We start from the raw sequence: 20793 nt of genomic DNA, 5'->3' as shown, positions 1-20793 counted from the left end.
AAAAAAAAAAAAAGAATTACACACAAGTGATGTGCACTGCACTATCACTCCTCCTAAGGTAGAGAGACTCCATCCCGTTAGGACACTAAGGTCATGTGGTTGCATCTCAATCTTTGTCGGTCGGTATGTGCGGATATCCTGCATACAGTCATTCCCCATGCCTGAGTCACACTTGTGGCCTGACTTTAACTCAGTCCAGTCCTGGTATGTAACTCTGGCACCGGTATTTTTAGTCCTGTTCGACTCCCTTCCAAGGCGGCATTACATAAGGTGAAATATAACCTAATCAGGACAGAGGTAGGGTTCCAGACCGTCTGTTCCGTCGACCAGCACCAGCATCGACAGGTAATTCGAACTCTGCATTCTGACTGGTTGACTGCCACCGTAGCACATTGGAACCTAACGAAAAGCACTGGCCACATTCTGTGATACTCAACCTATGGTACCTACTTGGCCATGTACCCTAGATCGGAACCCATGCAAGCGCCCAGAATGCTGCAGTGCGTGGTAGGGTAGCAGCCGCCGAGTTATGTGTAGCTGGCACCATGCATCCTGAATATTTTAATATAATTAGAATCCTGGCTATCTCTTTCACGTAACTTCGTTAAGGGGGGTCACAGTCCTGATCCCTCTTCCCGTCCTGATTGGCAGAGTAAGGAGCCCACCTACACTGGTTCCATGCATGCAGGTAGGGCGCATGTATGTAGGCCATTTGACTCATGGCCACCTGCAGATGCGTACAGAAGAGGCAGTTTTTATGGTTTTCCAGTTCCTCAGCTCGATGCCTTGTTTTTTGTGGTATCGAAAAACAGTGCCCAAGTCCGATAGAAGCATGGTAATCCAGTCGCCCGGACTACCAAGGAGGATTCCCAAAGCGAGGTATCGGTCATCGCGGGTCTCTCGCACCGCATCTTCCTGCGACCCACTCTGGTAACGTTAGTAGCCACTTCCCCCCTTCGTATGGAACGCTCGCCTGGACTGGATCAAGATGGGCCAGGCGTTGTGGCGCCGGGACCAGGGCACGCGGCAGTGCATGGAAGGATAGGCCACATCGAATGAGTGCGGTATAATTAGTTGCTAAATAGTTTTTATTATTATTATTATTATTCTATTTTATTCTTGTGTGAAGCCCCCAGGTAACTTATCATCACCAGGGCTAGACGGGAGGAGTCTGCCGTGTCACATCCACTTGTTGCCGATTAACTGGGTTCCCTGCTCGGCTGCAGCCTGTTCGAGATTGCGTTGGTCTCGCTTGCTCTCAACCCGTTGCAGTAAAGGTGGCTGTGTGAGTGTTTATTGTCTCTCCCCAGGATGACAACAGAATGAGGCTTAAACGCCCAGAACCGGTCGGTTTTCATGGGATTCGTGGACTAGAATCGAACATATGAGAGGTGCTCTGGGGGGGGGGGAGAAGGTTGACCGCCAATGACGACGCCGAGTGGCATCGTCGATATCAGATTCAGATTGTTCCCTACCACGGGGACCTCCAAAGTAGGGGCTGATGACATGCCACTAAGGCAAGCCAAATTGATTAGCGCCAATGTGTTCCATTGTTCGGGTGGAGACTTGGAATTAGAGGCGCTCGGGCCTAAACCAAGGTTAGGTTTCGAAAAAAAAAAATCAAATGTAGAAAAAGAAAAGAGGGAAAAAAAAAAAAGAGAAAATCTTAACAAATACGGAGAACAACCACAAATGGACAAGCACGGACACCGTTCAAAATTAAGAACGGGACAATCAAAGTAAAATTGACACCAATCGAACTCAAAATCGAGAAAGTTAAGTGTCGGTCGGATCAAGATAGAAACAATAAGACCGGCAGTTATAGAAAATACGAAAAGCGAAAACCTCGTCTGAAGATCCCTACATGGGCTGAAAACTTTCTCCGAAACCCAAGCGTTGTTTAGTTTCTTGTCTCGGACGGCGACCGCCATTTCGCGTCCCCCCAAAAGTTGCTGGATTAAGCGTGGTACATTAGTTTAGGCGGTTGGAGAGATCCAATTCCTAACGACGATTTGCAGATACTACTTGATTTATGCTTTATACTCCGCAGGTTTATGAGTGGTATTATTTAATTATCCGGCTACTATTAATGTTATATTATTAGTACGTATTTCTTTGTCACCGTCAGACCATGAGATTTGATATGTTGATTCCCTGGATAAAGGAGGTCAATACCAATCTCCGCCATGTCTTTGAATCTGGCATGGAATGAACAGGTCCTTTCGGTCTTTGCCGTGAATTCGTACGACCGGAGTCGGTAGCAAGGGTGATGACCAAAGGGGCGAACAGAGAGCTTGAGATCACTGATCTTAATTCTCAGCGGGAATTTAAGATTTCTCTGTACTCTGTATAGTAGATATTTTACTTTAGATATCATGTTATCCTGATAGTTTTTTCTACTTTGAATTCTTGTCATTATACTCCAGTTGCCAATCGCATAAACGGAAGCATCACATTCACTAGAAGAAGTACGTGCCTCGTATGCAAACGGAATGGGATATTCTTTGTTGGAAAGAGATCGGCAGACGGGGGAGGACGGAGTCTTGTCAGGAAGTAAAAGGAAAAACAGGGTTCCATCAAGCTGGGAGTACTCCGTAGTAGTAGTAATAATAATGATAATAATAATGACGGCAGTCAAACAACCGTAAGTTGGCTTTCCCATGCCTTAAAAAGGATCCGCGAGTTTGTTCCCAAATTCAAAGATTAGCTTACCTCTTGCCTGGTCGAAATCCCTGTTCGCACTTAACTTCGCTCCCGTTGATACGGAGATAAGTAGGGTACACAAGTGCAATAGGAAAAGAGAGAGAAAAGAAAAAAAAAATTATGAAAATGGAAAAGTGGGCCCCCCCTCTCTTTTTGTATTTTTTTTTTATTTTTTCTCCATAAATTTTCTCCTTCTTCGCCTGGCGTTAGGCCCATCGTAGGAGATTTTGACCCCTGACCTTCTGGAATTTTTGCTTCTTCTCTTTTTCTCTGTTTTTCTAGCCCCCTGCGGTCAAGTGGGTCTGCACATGTGTTCCGGTGGTCTTCCTCCTGTAATCTCCGGCTTCTGATTTGTAGGGCGGGTAGATGATGATCTCAATTGTCCGATTAGTCGTTTTCGATGATGTCGATGAATCTGCAGTTCCGTGTGCTGAATATTAATGGAACAGTCGTTGTAAGTTGTACAGACGATCAGAAAAACAAATATTACTATTCAGGATAAGATGACAAAGATAAAGACCAGAAATAAAAAAAAAAAAAAGAAAAGTAGAAAGAGTCCGCATTGTCCTCCCCGGTCTGCTGGGTTCGGCGAAGTAAGCTAAGGTGCCTATCTCAAATGCCCGGGAGTTGCTTCTTCGGGCAAGGGAGAGAGAGGATTCCATGTTTAGTCGCTGACCACCTTGTGATGGGGCTTCACGATAGTACAGGTACCGAGTCGATCCTTTCAGTTCAGAGGAGGCGACCAGGAACAAGCGACCATTGACCGTCTCCTTTTCCGTCGATTATCGTTTAGTCTTCTCCTAACTATGACGTTTAGTCTATTCTCGCAGGTGGTAGAAGCGTAGTTCGCCAAGTGCCCGAAAGCACGGGGGGGTTACCTAGGTATGTACCCTGTATAGTGATTTAATATCCTCCAGCGTCAGCTTACCTTCAAGTCACTGCACTAGTGACTTGGTGCGGGACTAAGAGAGGGTCCCATGTTCTGGAAATGGTCACCAGCAACGGACGAGGAATCCTCCGTTCCTTGGTGGTGTTTGTTGGGCTGGGCGCATGGAGACTCCATCGTCCATACGGAGTACATACCCGCATACGTACATAACTTCAGCGGCACTGTCCAATCCATTGTCTATCGGTCCGGTGTGTGGTGCAGTTAGACTTGTCATAATACATTATTGAGGCCAATTACCCCGTACCGAAGTGGCCAGCCATTGGCCTGGCTCAAGTTCTGATACAGATCCTGTGCCTTAGCTTTCCCCCACTCCGGGCGGTCTCGAGCAGATTTTGTTGCCTTTGGCCTGGATGTTGTCATCACACTTCTCTTAGCCGAGCTTCCCGTCGTTTTTCTTTTTCTGCCCGCTTCTTTCCACACCGACGATGGTAGTAGGGTTTCTGGAGTGGCGATGTACCCGACTTGCGAGAAATGTATGTACGCGGTCGATGGCTACTCCGTATGAAACATGTACTCCACCATGCACATTCAGTAGGCAGCGAGGGCTAGATTTGAGGCATTATTAACTTCATTCTCGTCATCGTTATCAGCGGTCGGTCAGGTTGTTATTTACTGGAACTGGTGATATTGAGGCAACTGAGAAGTTCCGAGTGATATGCATATCACCAGCAGTAGTTACTTTTTTTTTTTTTTTTTCTTTTTTTTTCCTTTTTATATTAATTCACCACTAAAGGAGATACTAGAAAGGTGTTATATTCCCTTGTCTGGTATTGATTGATGGTCCCAGCTGAGTCATAGTCGCCTCATGACCTATGGGGGTGTATGAAAGGGGAGATTAATTACCTATTATTGAAGCGGTTGGTTAGGAACAAGCAGGGTGATACCGTACCTAAGAATAAAGAATGGCGGGATAAGCGCCCGGCAAGGCCGAAGGATCGATCTATGACGAGGGAAAGAGAGAAACGGAAGATGCCCGCATCCGTTCTGATCTCTCTCCTTGTCAAATCATGTCAAAAGGACACGATAATGGGCGTCCGGAGTATGAATTCGCAATATCGAGGAGTAAAACACTACCTTACTGTACCAAAGCAAACTTCCCCGTTTCTGAAACCTTAAGGGTAAAATTGAACCAGAAGAAGGTCAAGGCTGAAAGGATGCGAAAGGAAGGACAAGGGCTCTGGAACATGTCCACATTATTGTAACCCTTGCGTAACGGCGTTGTAACTTGTGACGCGTTGGAAACGGTGAACTTGTGGGGACAATCAGCGGAACTCGAAGGGGGTCACTGAGGAGTAAGTAGGAGGAGGAGGGGGTCAAAAATGGGCAATGGAGTGGAAGGTCGCAGGGGCTTTTTTGACGATCGGGTCGGATCGTGGGTCAGAACTGTATGTACAGTATGTATGTGCCTCTCTGCCTTACCCATCAAAACCAATACCGTTCTATCGTACTCCGTAATACATCGCATTCTGTGGTGTGTCCTTTCCCCCCCTCTTCTCTTTAAGTTCTTGAGTAAGGGTAGGTGAGGTCCGGCGGTATGTCCACTTGGTATGCTCATCACCGGTTAGGTCGTCAATAGATGATTGACTTATTAGTCAAAAACGATGATCTCGTCAGTTGGTCTCGGTCTGGTCCCGGCGGCGCTCATACTATGTATGAGCGGACTACAGAAAGTATCCCAATGAAATGGGACTAGTCTAGAGTAGGATTTGAAAGAGAGTTTGCCAATGTAACTGATGACGGAGAAGAAGACCAAGAAATCAGGCTGGAGGAATTACAAGGATACATACCTTAGTAGTCTTTGTAGGGGACGTGCATTCATACAGTAGCGTCAGTACTTGTATGGACGTAGGCAGAAGCTGAGGAGGCAAAGGGTCGAAGTAAGTAGTATCATACGAATACCATACGTAATCCCCCCGTTTTTAGCCCCAGACTTAGTCAGGTATGGGGGCTCTCTCACTTGGAGTCTCTCTCACACAGGCCCTACTGAAGGTTGGGTTAGATTCGGCGTGTCCCAGACCACATTTAGCTGTCCTTTTTCTGGTTCCTTCGTCTTCCCTGCCGAGTTCCAGTTCCCTGCTCGGCCCACCAATCACTTTGCATGATAGACGATTCCCTTTTGGAGTCAACTTCTAAACTAAAACCCAAACCAAACTAAAACTCATTCATTTTATCGCCAATAATGGATCTGATCATCCACCGTCAACATTATTCAATACCCTTGGTTCCCCACCACGACCACCATTCGTTCACGACCAGTAACCCAATACCATGGATCCCGAAGTCCAAAGCGTCTGGGTCAAAGACGGATTGTCGTTCCAGGTCCCCATCTATCCAAACGATGACCTTGTGAGGGTACAAATTGAAGATTTTAAATTAAAAAATCATTTTAAATTAAAATTCCCTACAGCCACCACCGAGTCAAAGTGGAGCAAACAACCGTGTGGCATGGGCACATCTGAATCATCACTTCTCTTCCTTGCCTTCCATCCTTTCTTGAATACCCACCGACTAAACCCCTTTCGATGGGTGTCAACGTTGTCGGATGTCATGCCAAAATTCCCAACATGCGTCCGCTAATCCATCTTCAGTAATGGGATCGTGGAACTGGGGCGGATGGTAGATCAAGCAATGCGTTCCACTTGTATTACCTATTCTCTTTTTTTTTATTTTATTCCTTTTTCTTTTAATTATTTTTTTGTTTTTAATTTCCATTTTACTGACCGAGGGATAATTAAGTGTTTGAACTATTTGGGTAAGAAGTCACTTAACTACTACCTACCCTTTAGTCCCCATACATATACATACAAACTTACATCCATCCATCCTTCCCTTCATGGACCCTATGGATTGACTTCCCCCGTACCTTACCTCAAAGCCTTGTGACCCTCACACCCCTGTGTCATCTTTGAATGGAAAAGTCCCGATCTTTATTACAGATCCTTTGATCCTTTGCATATTGCATTCCTGCAGTCACCCATGGGGCTTATCCGCACTTGATATTCCATACATATAAGCCTACCAGCCCTTTCCATCACGGGTCTCCCTCTCACCCTTCTACTTCATACAAATATGTATGTTCACACTTACCATCTCACCCCTCTCAACCCAAACTGATTATCTCTCCATCACTAGCCTCCTTGTTCTTCCAACACACCATCACTGTCCATCTTCTACTTCTTTTCAATGGCCAATTACATCCAGCCCCAAGCTGGCTCGTACTGGCTGCAGGCAGACCAGCCATGTGTGCCATCTTCCAACTTCCGTGACATGATGTATGCTTTTCCCAGGCCAAGGCATACGGGTCGAGTGATGAAGCCTCGGAGTGCGGGCAACAGTCCCTCATCTGCGGGCAGATGGAGGGCAGCAGCATCACATGGGTCACCAATCTATCAACCAGTCCAAGCCCAGCCGTATCAGGCTCAGGTCAATCCTGCTCTCCTGGCTTCCGCTCTGAGAAGCAGGCGAGCAACAGCAACTCGCCCAATCAGCTGGCATCCAGCATCACTAGAAACGGCTGCGTATACATCACCGCCATACTTTCAAACAACAGCCGCAGAGAACCTGGGAGTCATGGCTCCGTCTACTCAGCCCATGGGCCCAGCGACGACAACACTCGCAGACGCAGGTATGCTACCATCATATGACTCTCAGGAGTTTTCGGCACCAACGGAAGTTTTCTCCTTCTCCGCCATGCCAGACCCAGCATCGATGCAACAGTCCTCTTTCCTAGACATGAGCGGCTCCCAAATCGATCCAGTCACGTGGGATAACAGTGCCCCCAACATGACCACCATGGCTCAACCAATGTCCGATAACTGGCCCTTCGATATGATGTCTATGAACAATAGCATCCCATCGGCAGATGTTGAGGCTTCGGGGTATGCAAGTGCACCGTCGTCGGGCTATTTGACTGGACCATCCACTCCCGACTTTCTTCCCATTCAGCATCCAGACAGTACCTCTAAGTCACTCCACGAATCGACCTCCGATGAGCCAGCTGGGGATGAACTTGTTGGAATGGGTCTTTACAATCACCCTGACCCTTTCCTGGATACCTCATTCCATGAGGTGTCTGGCAAGGGTCTCAAGCTGGAGGAGACTTTCACACCCTCGTCGGACGATGAAGCAGATGACAGCAAAGATGCCGAGAGCGAAGACGACAACCAAGAGACTACGGAACAAGCCAGCGCCTCCAGCTCTGCTCCTGTCCAGAAACAGCCGGCCAACCCACCGGCCAACATGATGCACAAGTCATTCTTCTTTGACGATGACGACATCGAACAGCAGACCATGTCTGCACCCCAGCAGCTCTTCAACTTAGGAAGTCAGCCTTGCATGAATTATGGATACGGATGGATCTAGCCGTCTTGATGACACTTCTTGACTCTTTTTTCTTTTTATTCACTGTATAAATCTTTTGTATGGCTTATTGCATAGCGTGGCGTTTTGGCTTTGGACGGCGTTTTCCATGTACGAAAGGATACCCAAAGGGTGCGGGCTTGATTAGCTATCATCGAAACAATGTATTAGACATCATCCATTTAGTGTCGCAACAAACGAGCGTCACATTGACACACAATCTTCACTCAGTCCTCAGAGTTAAACTTAAAAGTAGACAGTAACTTGAAGGGCACGGGACCCAAGCACAATACCGGGTCGGAAAAACCAAAAACTCCGACGACAAAAAGTGCAAATGCCCATATTCATATTATCTAGAGCCCCCAAAACTAAATACAGGAATCAGCCTCATTAATAGAGGCCGATAATATAAATCCCAAAAATGTCAAAAGTAATATTTACACCATGGAAAGAACAATCGGAATTGCAATCGGTGCGGAATCAATTCTACCCTCCGCCGACGTACGATGGACCAGACATGCGGTCTAGAGCTTGCGCTACGGTATATATGTTTGACTCAGTTCAATACGATGAAAATCATCTGGTACTAATTCTGGTATAAAGGTTGCGGCTTGGAAGTTGAGGGGCAATTTGCCCCATCCCGTGGAGGCTACGGCTTTGCTAACGGATGCTATTTTGCATGATGATGCGAAGAAAAACTCGATCTTTTCGATACGGGCGACGTATTCGGCAGCTTTTTGTCGGTGAGTTCTTCTTTACCCCAAGAACTTTCTTTCTCTTAAAATTTGTCTTTGAAGATGTAAAGAGGGTTGAGGCTAATTGAATATAGGTTCGTAACGGGTCTCGTAGACTCTAAACTCCATGGCCAACGCAAGACCATGTTCCAGCGTGCCATTGACCTAGGCTTACCTGCCTCATTCGTCGAGTTGCGACATGAAGCAACTCATCGTGAACTGCCGTCGTTGACGGTCCTGCGGAATGCCGCGCAACGGTCCCTTGAATGGCTCTGGGATTACTACTGGGCCAAGATTGATCTGGACGCTGGTTTTGCACCGGACGGTGTCGAGGATGACATCGAGCCTGTTAAGGCTGCTGCCAGGGCTTGCCTGGCACAAGTGACAGGTGAGACGGGTGCGTCGGAACCGCCGCGGAAGAAGAGGAGGGTTCAGGTTTTGTCTGGTGTTGCGACGCAGTTGGTTTCGGTCTGTAAGAGCTCTGGGAAGGGCGCTGCTGCTGTTTCGGAGGTTTTGGTCGAGGATGAGGTTTTGGTTTCTGGAGAGAGGAAGTATGTCGAATTTCTTTGTTCCCATGGAGTTTTTTGTGGATTGTGTGCTGATTTTTCTTTTACTAGGCTTGGGACCTCTTTGGATGATGAGTTTTCTAGGTGGGATTATTTCTTGCAGGTCATCGTTGAGGGATATCCTGCTTTCCTGACAGGACTCGTGGAGGCTATGGTCGATGTGCTGGCGTTTGCTAGATCAGCTACGAAGGAGGATGCTCATTGTGAAGGAGTTTATATGTGGCTGGACCATATTCTATGCTCATCACAATGGGAGTCTAAGAGGCGGTTGCTCTCGTTTGCCTATGCTCTCTCTGCCTGTGAGCAGAACTCGAATCACTGGACGGATATGCTCAAGGAGAGGATACAGGAAGTGGACAACGACTTGTCTAGTAGCCCAGGGGGTCAAGGAGAGCTATCTGGAAAAGATAAAAATGCACCCCAAAGCCTACACACAGGGACAAGCCATGATTTGGATAGCTTGAAGAACATGGGATGGGAGGTCGTAGATACATGGGATAGTCGACCGTTAGGTATAGTCTAGCTGCGAACATGTCTACGACTCAATTGTTACCCCTCAAATTTAATATACACTTGATTGATAAGATTTTCTCAGTTTGTCTGTTTGGAGTCAACTACCATCATCTATAATGATCTTCAGTGAAGCCTGAGGACTCTAGATAGCTCACTGAGAGGAATTGTTGCCATTGATGCTGGGGAGCGACGTCATAGCCGCGGCTTGCCCAATGCGGCGTGAACCTCAACCAAAACGCCGCTCGAGCTGCGACCTCGATGAAACCTCAGCGATAGTCCCCCCAACTTATGAACAGACAACTCAAAAACTTTAAGTTTTGGCTGTTGAATCATGGATCAAGGCCAGTTTAGGGATAATGCTGTACGGTTGTCGATTTACAAATTATATCGGAACCGTAGCTAACTTGTCTCAAGGGCCGTGGAGGGGCAGGTGGAGATACGGACTCCCACAAATTAGAGGTATCTTTGACGACACTTTGGTTCCATGTTGCATTATTAACGTCTCGATATTTCTTTCACTAGGTTGTGCTTACCCCCAATTGCAGTCACCGCCGCAAATCGTCCCTAGTCATGGCCAATGAGCCGGGCAAGCCTCGCCTCGACCGTGCAGACGATAAGACAGCCTGCTTCGTACATTCACTGATTGCAGGTGAATGGATTTGCCCCCCGGGTCGAGAGAAGGATGCACGAACTGCGCGCGATGCTCTGGACGACGCAATGGGCTTCGACGATACCGCCATAGATACAGATGGAGTCACCGTCACCGATATGGACGACTGGACACCGAAGCAATCCGAGACCATCGTGGAGTCACGGCAGCTGACGAAAAAACAGTTGTCTGATATGGCATGGAATGTACGAAAGTTGTCGAAGAAGCTGGATAGCATCAAACTCAAGCTTTCTGTCAAGAATGTCTTTGTGGTGACGAAAGCGGGCGATGATAGCGTGATTGCTTTTACGAGGAAGCTCACGCAATGGTTATTGTCTAAAGACCGTGATACGGAGTACAACGTCTACGTGGAGAGACGACTGGAAGCGGCTGCAGATTTCGGTGCTTCTCAATTGCTGGAGGATGAACCTTCCGCGGCAGGGCGGCTCAAGTTCTGGGATAATAAGTTTGTGTACGAGAATGCCTATCTCTTTGACTTCGTTATTACACTGGGTGGTGATGGGACCGTTCTTTATACAAGCTGGCTCTTCCAGCAAGTAGTACCACCGGTCCTCTCTTTCTCGCTGGGATCATTGGGATTCTTAACCAAGTTCGATTTCAATGACTACCAGAAGACACTTGGATCCGCATTTAAAGACGGTGTTGCCGTTAGCCTGAGATTACGATTTGAATGCACAATTATGAGGAGTAATGGGCGAGAAGATGGATCTTTAACGCACGCGAAGAAACGAGATTTGGTAGAAGAGCTGATCGGCGAAGAAGTTGAAGGCACGTTAACGCACAAGCCGGAAAAAGTTGTTCAAATTTTGAACGATGTCGTGCTCGACCGGGGCCCAAATCCCAGTATGTTCACAGAATCTTGCTACATAGTTCCATGATACCCTGCTAACAACTGCTCAGCAATGTCCTCCATTGAGTTGTTCGGCGACGATGAGCATTTCACTACTCTGCTCGCAGACGGTGTCTGTATCGCTACACCTACGGGCTCGACGGCGTACAACCTTGCCGCTGGAGGATCTCTATGCCACCCTGATAACCCCGTTATCCTGGTCACAGCGATCTGCGCACATACACTGTCTTTCCGACCGATCATACTGCCCGACACCATCGTTCTAAGAATGGGCGTGCCCTATGATGCACGCACTAGCTCGTGGGCAAGCTTCGATGGTCGGGAAAGGTGAGTCCATCCCAAGCTGTTCCATCAAGCGAGAAGTGGAGATTAACATCGATGACAGAGTTGAATTGCACCCAGGTGACTACGTGACTGTTTCCGCCTCACGGTACCCATTCGCAAATGTGTTACCACAAGATCGACGCAACAATGATTGGGTCCACAGTATTTCAAAGACATTAAACTGGAATTCAAGGCAAAAGCAAAAAGCTCTCAAGGGATGATTGAAGAGTCTAGGGTCGTATCCTTTGCATGGAGTATAGACAATGATGATTATTTTGGTAAGGGTTCTTGTTTGCGGCGTCTGTTTTACGAAGGGTATGCATATAATCCATTGCCTGGGGTCTTAATGTATGTACGTTCTTGTGATGAAGCATACAAAGTTTGCAAAACTATATATTTCACCGCTATCATATGCAGCACTTCTTTTGGGAATGAATATGGATATAATATCCTGGAATTGAACCTCAACGAATTCTATGAATAATAGAAAACCGATCGAACATTCGATTCCGCATGCTGTGGAGGTGTGTATCAATTTCTGCTATTCTCTAGAAGCTTCGTATGGGTCGGTCAGGTTTCCCGGGCAGCCTGAGGCCGACTATAAAAAGCCCTCCCGTTCCGAAATTTCTTTCCTTCCCACTTACAACTTCAACGACAACCACCACAGTGGTCTTTAACTGGAGTCTAATGTGACTTGCAGTCCACCTTTGACTGGCTATAGCTTATAGCGCTGTCATATTAATCGACAATTTCCATACATCCTCGAATTGTTCGCACTAATTAGGTAAGTTACCAATCTTTTTTTCTCTCTTGTATCTTCAATCGACCAAAGGCCTTGCGGCTTTTATGATGAAAAATTTTCCCACATTCGCAGTTTCCACGCTAGCCGTCGCTATGAACCTATATCAGACGTGCTCTGTGCGCAATACTTCCTTGGATGTCTGACATTCTTGGTCATTGATATGATATGATTGAGCATTATGTTTGCTTTACGATGTATGCTAACGACATGTGCTTAGTATAGGTAGCTCTTTGATCGATTGATACCACAGCCCGTATAAATCCACTGGAAGGGTCTTATCAGAAAGTTTCTGAGAGAAGGATTTGAACTTCTCCGAAGTTGCAAAAACTTCTAGGGACCATACATATCTAGATTGTCAATGAAGAATTCAATTGTTATGCATCTATCTTCGTACTACTCCTGTAGACGTCTTTTTTCGTAGCCGTAGAGGGTTTTGCTATTGTAGAGTTCGTAATCTATAAAATCCTGCGGGATTCATCCTGAAACGATAGTATTTGAAACTGCATTGCGTGTCTGTGTGTCCTGCCGTAAGAACTCCAAACCGCCCGATACGGAGGACACCAACCCACCGCTGAGTGTATGTTGTATGGACCAGCCATTCCAGTGCATGTGAGGTTCTCTTTTAATCCCCGCGAGATCCTGTGGAATGGAATCAGTCGACACTCTCTTTCATTAACAGATCCAAGATAATCACCATGAAGCAATATCCATAACTTAAATATAACTTCCGTCCATTACTATTGCAATCTATCTATCAAACACCTACGAAGTCAGTCCAACATGGCACACCCCGCCCGCCATTCCGCCATGGTGTCCGTCAGCAACAGCGCCGCAAACCACTCAAACGCTAGTGACAAGCAGCAGCCACCGCAGCAGATCCAGCACATCGCCAATACCGGGCTGCGCGTCCCCTCGAACCGGAAGACCATCTATGACAGACATCTGAATCGCAGTCGGAATGCGGAATCCAGCCGGGCAAGTTTCGCCTTTCTCTTTGCGGAGATGGTCATATATGCCCAGAGAAGGGTAACAGGTATCCAGGATCTCGAGAAACGGTAGGGCTCCATGGAAATGTTGTCGTGTTGTGGTCCTTCCTGTGCTGAACAAAGCTCCAGATTAAATGAACAAGGATACCCCCTGGGACTCCGTCTTCTTGATCTACTCTACTACCGAACGATAACTAGCTCGACTTCATCGTCTATATCTAGCTCGTCGACTTCTGCCGCTCCTCCTAATCGACCCCTCCGTATCCTGCCCTTGCTCCATCTCATTCACGGTCCTCTCTGGCGACTCCTTTTTAATCGTCCCGCAGATGCTCTTGAGCACTCTGTCTCTCCCGATACACCCAACGAATATATGATTACGGATAATGACCCGCTTGTGAACACATACATTAGTGTACCTAAGGAAATGAGCATGCTGAATTGTGCAGCTTTCGTGGCGGGAATCATTGAAGGTGTCTGTGACGGCTGTGGCTTCGAGGCCAAGGTTACGGCTCACAATCAACCAACGGAGATGTGGCCTGGTCGGACGATCTTCTTAGTGCGCTTTGGGGAGAGCGTTATGGAGAGGGAGAAGGTATTGGAGAGGGCTGGCATCAAATAAACTCGCCGCAACACACGATCCAAATTAGGACAGCGATACTTGATTAATTGCTACGCCTGGCTGGCTATAGTGATCAATTTGGTCGTCGGTTATGATAGAGGCTGGTAAGGTTATCATTTCGTCGACCATGCTTGGTGTTAGGGTCTCCTATTCGACGTTTGGAACGGGACAAGGACATACCCAATGCGATCAACTACGGCTATGGCGTTTATGTTTATTATACAGAGGGAAGATTTTTGAGCTGGTGACATCGTGCTACACATCTGTGCCTTAGCAGATGTCCAATTGATCATTTGTCCAAGTTATGACCAGTAGGTGACCTGGTATAATTGATATCACCCCTGGCGAGGCTTCATTAAATACAGGAGGAAAGGCAAAAAAACATTGGTTTCTCAATGCAAAGCGTCATAACCCCAACCCGCCCATGCTTTCAAGATACCCACAACGCCAATAGGAATAAAATGATTCTATTTGCACTTTTCTGTTGCTTCTTCACGAAACACTTCCCAACCGTCTGCGCTTTTCGCGATCATCATACGGAGAAGGGCTTCGTTTCCTGCGATTCCTCGAGTCAGGGCGGTACCGATCTCTCGAACGGTCTCGGTCAGGACTTTCACGACGTTCCCTTCTGTCAGGTCGTCGATCCCGTCTTGGTGAGTATGATCTAGACCTCGACCTCCGTCTCTCGCGCACCGGACCAGCATTGGCTCCCGTAGGCCCTTTAGGTCGGTCATCTGGCCGATCCGGCAGGAATCGTTCATCTCTGACGCCGACCGGAGCGTCGCGACGACGTCTATTATCAAAGCCATCACCGAAGCGTCCTGTATCTTCCGTTTTCAGATCCTTGTATCGTGTCCGACCCTTCTTTCCAAGTTTTGTCATATCTCGAATCTGCATGTACTCAGGCAAAGTTTCGCGCGATACATCATCCACAAATCTGGCACCCATGAGCTCTCTCCGGTCCAATCCTTCCCTCTCCAGGTCGTCGCGGAAGAAGGCACCCTTGTGAAAGTAGCGTTGCATAAATCCACCCTGTCCTCGAGTAGCTTCCTTCTCTTCTTGCTGCTTGGCAATAAATTCGCGGTCTTCGCGTTCACGCTCCTCCGCTGTCAAGTTCCGACGACGCTCGACCTCTTCGCGCTCCTTCTCGGCGGCTTCGATTGCCTCACGCTCTCTCTTGACGCGCTTGAGTTCGCGGAGTTTCCAGGCGGCATATTCGGCTTCGGGGTCTATTCCATCCTTGTCGTCAATACCATTTTCTTCAACTGCCTCTAATTCATCGTCATCCCATTGCTTGTTTGCAGCGCTCCGGGCAATTGCTTCCTTCTCCAACTGCTCGCGCACTAACATATCGGCCTTTTCTTGTCGCTGCACTCTGCGGGCCTCTGCCTCCGCCGCTGAATCCGCAGCGGCTGTATTAGGTGATGCTCCCTGCCCGTTTTGTGTCTGATTTGCTGCATTGTTGCGCTTGTCTTTTTTGATAAATGTAGGTCGTAGAAGAACCCTCCTCGGCGTCTCCTCCTCCGAACTACTCTCTTCTTCGGAGCTCTCTTCCTCCTCTTCCTCTTCTTCCTCACTTTCCTCTTTGCTCACCGGCTCACCCGCTGCTTGAACAGGAGCTGCGGCCGCAGCACCCCCATTGTCGCCAGCAACACGAGGGGGAGGTTTAGACTCTTCCTCTTCTTCCTCAGTAACGAAGCCCTCCTCATCTTCATCCTCTTCTATTTGCACATTTTTCACCCCTTTAGTAATGTTTCCGCCGGGGAAAGAAGTCGCCTTCGGTGCCTGCGCCCGCTGTCTCCGCTGTTGTTCTAACCTGCGCCGTTCCTGCTCCTTGATCTGTTCTTCCTCATCTTCCTCTTCCTCTTCCTCAGATGACGAAGGCTCTTCGGCAATCGGTTTTCCCGGTCGGTAACGGCTAGGTTTGAGGGGGTTTGCGGTCATACCGCGGTGGTGGGAAGGTAGCGGAGGTGGCATGGTGATTTGATCTGGAATAAGCGGGGAATGGAAAATTGGAACAAATGAGATTTAATTATGTTAGACAAGTCACTGCGATCATAGTACACTAGTCAACGAGGGAAGGAACCCAGAAATGGTGAGTTTTACTTCGAACCGTCGCGGAAGTATCTGATTGACGTACTGGGCAAGCTTTCGGCGGAGATAAAAACGGATCACGTGAGCACGTGTTCTAGCGCGGTGTCTCTGAAGTACAAGCACTTTAGGGCTACCTTAGTAAGCTCAGACAGTCTGTTTATAGTTTAATACAACGTCTATCAGCCTCAGGGACAGCCAGATATGACCTTGACATTACTCTGATATGACACACATATGTAAAAAAGTCATGTAAGGCCTCAGGGTTATGTCGCCGACTTTCCTGGCCGGCGTGCTATCGCAGAGCAGCACCAAATCCTGTTTATCCATTGAGATCTACGCCCCCAGAGCATCATGGTCAACGACGGATGTGTCAGTGGAATCTTGGACTTCAGAGATCAAGATATCAGGTATTGAGAATACACTGAAGACTCTACAGGCTGTCACTGAGAGATTTTGCGTTTCGACATGCCTGGAACTCTTACCCGACGAATGCCACCATGGATATAACCGCAGGACCTTTCTCGGACTGGGTAGCGGTAGACGGAACGAAGACGTCAGGGTAAAATCAGTGAAATACCAACCACAACTCCCTCTGATTGTTCTACACCCGGGTCCTTGAGTACCAACCACGTTAGTCGTGCTGATTAAACGGTGCCTGCAAAATGTATTCTTACCCTGTGAGGACGACTTTGTACTCCGCCCTAATTCGTTGAATGGCCGACAAAGCCACGCAGGCATTCGAGAGGCAGAGAAGTCTCTTGGTGTTGATTCCCTTTTCCATCACCATATTCGTCTTCCTTTCTCCTTGTCTCTCGAGGCTGGGTATGCATTAGGATATACAACCGTCAGAAGAGGATGAAGAACGACTGCATGCTCCTACTTTGTGTCATGTTTAGCAACGCGCCCGTCGCGTTCCTATCTGCTGAACATAAGTCAAGATGCCATTCTCAGTCCGTGGCCATATCCTCTTAGCCTTTCTGCTATCCATTGCGCAGCTGGCCTCTGTGATAATGGAATCAACACGCAGTTCGTCGGTATACCCCCAGTGGCTCGCTTTCGTTTGATATAGGCAGTCCGGAGGGTAGGTGGCTCAGTCACCGTATACTCGAACCGCCACAATACGGAGTACAGAATAATTCCATTCGAGAGATTGGGATAATGACAAGGACACGTTCTAGGCTCGTTGAGAAAGGAGCTTTGATCAGAAGAAACGTTCAATTGGTTTGGTACTGGCCCAAGCTCTACACTTTGTGTGCTATCCTTCGGTGTCGTCATTGGTAGGTTCTGTCACTATACGAGATGAAGTGGAAGGAGCGAGAGGCTACAGGGTAGTAGTTGCCGTACGTGCGCTTTTACTACACCTCCGCGGGATCACTTCAACACCACACCAGAAGCCCTAATTTTATATCTGAACATAACGAGGTTGATATTCTGGCCTCAGGAACTCCGGCTGAGAGGTCGGCGCCGGCGGATGGTTTGGTATTTGGAACTGACACAATGGTGATGGTATTATGACAGATTTGTGACCTAGTGCAGTCCGCTAGGCTTCTCCCAAGTCCTCCCAAGTCCCCAGTTCTGAATTCTTTCATGTACTCAGTCTTCACAATAAAAAATCTCTCTCATCAAAGTTCTTTGAAAGAAACCATCAAAAACCACTCTACTCTAACTCTAAACCCAAAATGACCTCCCTCATCTCCTTTTTCCTCTTTCTTTCCCTGGCAGTCCTCATGCAGGGCTGCCAGGCCCTACCAACAAGGGCCGCCAATGCGGCACCAACCTTCTCTGCGCCCTTCGGGGCAGCAATTGGCCTAGGAATCATCCTAGGTGTTCCACTTGCGGCGTGGGGCTTCATCCACCTGCGTCGCCACATCAACAACCGGCGCGACAGACAACGTTGGCGTCGGCAAATGACGGTTGCCCTCAAGGCCGAGATGGCCAAAGAGGAAGCAACCGTCGCTCGCATACCGCGGTTCGGGGGCGGCCAAGAGGTAACCAAGCCTCAAAGCTGGTAAGTTAACCTTCTCTAAGATTAGGCCTGAAAGAACAGACCTTCTGACAAAGTTTATAGTCACATTAAGGACAGCGGGCCTCCCCCGAGCCCGGTTGCGAGCCTGTTTACAATCGACGAGTAGTCCCCTTCTGTGGGACGCCGTCGGTTGTCTGGGAGGGAAGGCGCCCGGTGGTGGAACCAGCCAGGCATTGCACGGTGGGTGGGCTTGGGGTCCCCTTCTTCTGTGGGACAGTGCAATGTCTGGCTGGGGGGCGGGGGAGGGAAGAGACCCGGTGGTGGAACCAACCAGGCGTTGTACGGTGGGTGGGCTTGGGGTCCCCTTCTTCGGTGGGACAGTACAACGTCTGGTTGGGGGGCGGGGGAGGGAAGAGACCCGGTGGTGGAACCAGCCAGGCATTGTACGGTGGGTGGGCTTGGGGTCCCCTTCTTCGGTGGGACAGTACAATGCCTGGCTGGGGGGCGGGGGGAGGGCGGAGCGGAGCGCGGAGGGTGGTGGAACCAGTCGGGCGTGTACGGTGGGTGGGCTTGGGGTCCCCTTCTTCTGTGGGACAGTACACGTCCGGCTGGGGGGCGGGGGGATGAATGACTTTTTTTTTTTTTTTTTTTGTTGTACATGTTTTTGTACCTTTTTTGTCTTTTTTTTTTTTTTTTTTTTTTTTTTTCATCTTGTTCATGTTTTGATAGACAGAGATACCAAGACTCCGCTAAGCGGAGCAATTATTACTAGTAGATAATAGACTAATAGACTCTTTTCAAGATTATAGAGCAATTTTCTTCGTATTGCTTCTCATACATAACAAAAGAGCTAACTCTGCAGTCAAAGGGCTAAGAGCAAGAGAGCTAGTTGTCCTAACGATCCAAGAACCAGCATAGCCTTAGGATATATCCCGGGTATTAATCATTGTGTTGAAGGTGCGACATGCCGAGAATTATGCCAAAGGGTCAGCAAAGAGTATGATAATTCAGTCGAAGATCCATCGATAGACACAATCTCGTCACTGTATGTGTGGCAGAACACATGTCGTCTCTCAGTTCGAGCTATTGGTTTAATGATAGCAGTGCATGGTGATAATCGTGGTCTTGTTATTCCTCCACGTGTAGCAAAGACTCAGGTTCTTGTTGTTACACAGTGGCTGCGTTCAGTTGAAGAAAGCCAGAATATTCTTGTGCAGGTTGAGAGTCTTGCCTCTCGTCTTTCCTCGGTTGGTGTCCACGTCGTGGTTGATACGCGGGATGTGGTCTCTTCTGCCTGGAAGTATAACAGGTGTCCCTCTATACCTAAAGTTGGTCCAGAAATTGCTGCCTGAAGGAGTGCTGTGAGAGGAACATCGAGAATGCCATCCGAGCATATATGAACAGTCGCCCTCTACTCATATCAGCTGTGTATGCATTCCATTTTATACTCAAACCGAAGGCGTTGATATTAACACTAACCCTAACTGTGATCATGTGACAGGAAAGTGGGTTGTGCTCTCATTAAAAGCTTAGGTTGTGTTAGAAGGACACCTAGAAAAGCAATTTGGACACCTATAAGGGTTAAGTTGGTGATGTAGTGTGATATTAAAGATAGAAAGCTCTATACAGAGTACTCAGTTCCTTAATGTATTGTGAGTTGCTTACTCAGCACCTGTGAGGCCCTCTTTCCTTAACTTAGTATGTACTTATACTTACTACTTACCTCAACCAAACCTTACTATCAACTTACAAATAAATCTCTATAATACTTATCTTCTTCTCCCTTCTCTTCCTCTTTTTGGTAGTCCTTCTGCAGGGCTCCCAGGCCTTGCCAATAAGTACCGACCAAACCTCACAATAACCTTACAATACAAACCATCTCAACAAACCGTCTCTTCTTCCATCAAAAGCTCACTAAAAGCTACCTCACCATACTCTCATAAAACCTCCACACAACGACCTTATTCCTTGTACTCTTCCTCCTGGCAGTTCTTCATAAGGACTGCCAGGCAATGCCAATCAGTGTCGCCCAGGCGGCACCAACATCCTACACACTTGAAATACTTGTCTAAGGGTTTAACCTCGCGCAGCAGCCGGACTTGAAATATCTAAGAAGATGATAGAATTGTATATGTTGGTTGCTTCGGAACAGCCTTGAAAAAGATAGCCAGAGATGGAGCTTTCGAGGCTATTTACCTTTCTTAGATTGGTGTTGAGGATTCGAAGCAGTCCTGTCTCAAAGGTCCGCTTCTGCTTCCAACGCTGCCCTTTCTGGTGTATACACAAATCCGTGTATTCGTATGCTTTGTGCAAGCGCAAATATATATACATATATATATTAACAAGGTATAGATAGACCCATAATATCAGTACTGATCGAATTCGACCTTCTTAATGATGGTGCCTGATTTGCCAGGGATGAGGAGCTGACTGCAAATTGCAAGGACTTTGCTGTTGGGTTCCTCTATAGCCCATGACCGGGGAAGTAAAAGAAGAAAGAAACATCCTTGTCCCGTCTTTAACATGTCCACATCAATAAGATCCCTGCCATATATAGATACTATTGACAATGATTCGACCTCTTTATTTCCATGCCTGTCTCCTTGATCAATATAAAGAACCCAGACAGGCTCATACTTCAGCTGCTGTGCTCTGTGT

The 20793-nt window shown here is 47.7% G+C and overlaps 7 protein-coding genes across 7 annotated transcripts; 5 read left to right on the top strand and 2 right to left on the bottom strand.

Moving 5' to 3' along the window:
* Positions 1-1152: 1152 nt before the first annotated feature.
* On the bottom strand, positions 1153-2016 carry F9C07_1712875 (uncharacterized protein). Its single transcript, XM_071508330.1, has one exon. The coding sequence runs from the start codon at positions 1929-1931 to the stop codon at positions 1371-1373; it is 561 nt and encodes a 186-aa protein (XP_071364618.1). The 5' UTR covers positions 1932-2016; the 3' UTR covers positions 1153-1370.
* A 4819-nt stretch (positions 2017-6835) lies between these two features.
* On the top strand, positions 6836-8014 carry F9C07_9074 (uncharacterized protein; the record flags this gene model as incomplete). The annotated part of the gene is made up of 1 exon (XM_041286583.1): positions 6836-8014. The coding sequence occupies one exon, from the start codon at positions 6836-6838 to the stop codon at positions 8012-8014; it is 1179 nt and encodes a 392-aa protein (XP_041148238.1).
* Positions 8015-8244: 230 nt separating this feature from the next.
* F9C07_2285381 (cell morphogenesis protein Las1) lies at positions 8245-10013 on the top strand. Its single transcript, XM_041286582.2, has 4 exons — positions 8245-8552; positions 8615-8754; positions 8841-9296; positions 9363-10013. The coding sequence occupies exons 1-4, from the start codon at positions 8433-8435 to the stop codon at positions 9832-9834; spliced, it is 1188 nt and encodes a 395-aa protein (XP_041148237.2). The 5' UTR covers positions 8245-8432; the 3' UTR covers positions 9835-10013.
* F9C07_2285380 (putative sugar kinase) lies at positions 10014-12307 on the top strand. Its single transcript, XM_071510753.1, has 5 exons — positions 10014-10185; positions 10239-10283; positions 10347-11337; positions 11395-11671; positions 11730-12307. The coding sequence occupies exons 1-5, from the start codon at positions 10156-10158 to the stop codon at positions 11887-11889; spliced, it is 1503 nt and encodes a 500-aa protein (XP_071364617.1). The 5' UTR covers positions 10014-10155; the 3' UTR covers positions 11890-12307.
* A 943-nt stretch (positions 12308-13250) lies between these two features.
* Positions 13251-14075, top strand: F9C07_9071 (transport protein particle complex subunit; the record flags this gene model as incomplete). Its single annotated transcript, XM_041293335.1, has 2 exons — positions 13251-13525; positions 13586-14075. The coding sequence occupies 2 exons, from the start codon at positions 13251-13253 to the stop codon at positions 14073-14075; spliced, it is 765 nt and encodes a 254-aa protein (XP_041148236.1).
* Positions 14076-14567: 492 nt separating this feature from the next.
* On the bottom strand, positions 14568-16052 carry F9C07_9070 (putative microfibrillar-associated protein MfaP1; the record flags this gene model as incomplete). The annotated part of the gene is made up of 1 exon (XM_041286576.1): positions 14568-16052. The coding sequence occupies one exon, from the start codon at positions 16050-16052 to the stop codon at positions 14568-14570; it is 1485 nt and encodes a 494-aa protein (XP_041148235.1).
* A 1796-nt stretch (positions 16053-17848) lies between these two features.
* F9C07_2234752 (uncharacterized protein) lies at positions 17849-18301 on the top strand (the record flags this gene model as incomplete). Its single annotated transcript, XM_041293334.1, has 2 exons — positions 17849-18177; positions 18238-18301. 2 exons carry the CDS (start codon positions 17849-17851, stop codon positions 18299-18301), a joined length of 393 nt encoding a protein of 130 aa, XP_041148234.1.
* Between the last annotated feature and the right edge of the window lie 2492 nt (positions 18302-20793).

The sequence above is a fragment of the Aspergillus flavus genome, chromosome 5 (genome assembly GCF_009017415.1).
Source record: "Aspergillus flavus chromosome 5, complete sequence".
Classification (NCBI taxonomy): domain Eukaryota; kingdom Fungi; phylum Ascomycota; class Eurotiomycetes; order Eurotiales; family Aspergillaceae; genus Aspergillus; species Aspergillus flavus.
Note: the sequence above shows the minus strand (reverse complement) of the source record. Positions and strands in the feature narration are given on the sequence as shown.

Bases quoted from the DNA above. Each gene is read 5' to 3' on its own strand.
- F9C07_1712875 (XM_071508330.1), bottom strand. From the start codon at position 1,931: ATGGCGGTCGCCGTCCGAGACAAGAAACTAAACAACGCTTGGGTTTCG.
- F9C07_2285381 (XM_041286582.2), top strand. From the start codon at position 8,433: ATGTCAAAAGTAATATTTACACCATGGAAAGAACAATCGGAATTGCAA. The intron at 8,553-8,614 runs GTATATATGTTT...TCTGGTATAAAG, and splicing joins GGTCTAGAGCTTGCGCTACG to GTTGCGGCTTGGAAGTTGAG. The intron at 8,755-8,840 runs GTGAGTTCTTCT...AATTGAATATAG, and splicing joins TATTCGGCAGCTTTTTGTCG to GTTCGTAACGGGTCTCGTAG.
- F9C07_2285380 (XM_071510753.1), top strand. From the start codon at position 10,156: ATGGATCAAGGCCAGTTTAGGGATAATGCT. The intron at 10,284-10,346 runs GTATCTTTGACG...TTCTTTCACTAG, and splicing joins CGGACTCCCACAAATTAGAG to GTTGTGCTTACCCCCAATTG. The intron at 11,672-11,729 runs GTGAGTCCATCC...CATCGATGACAG, and splicing joins AGCTTCGATGGTCGGGAAAG to AGTTGAATTGCACCCAGGTG.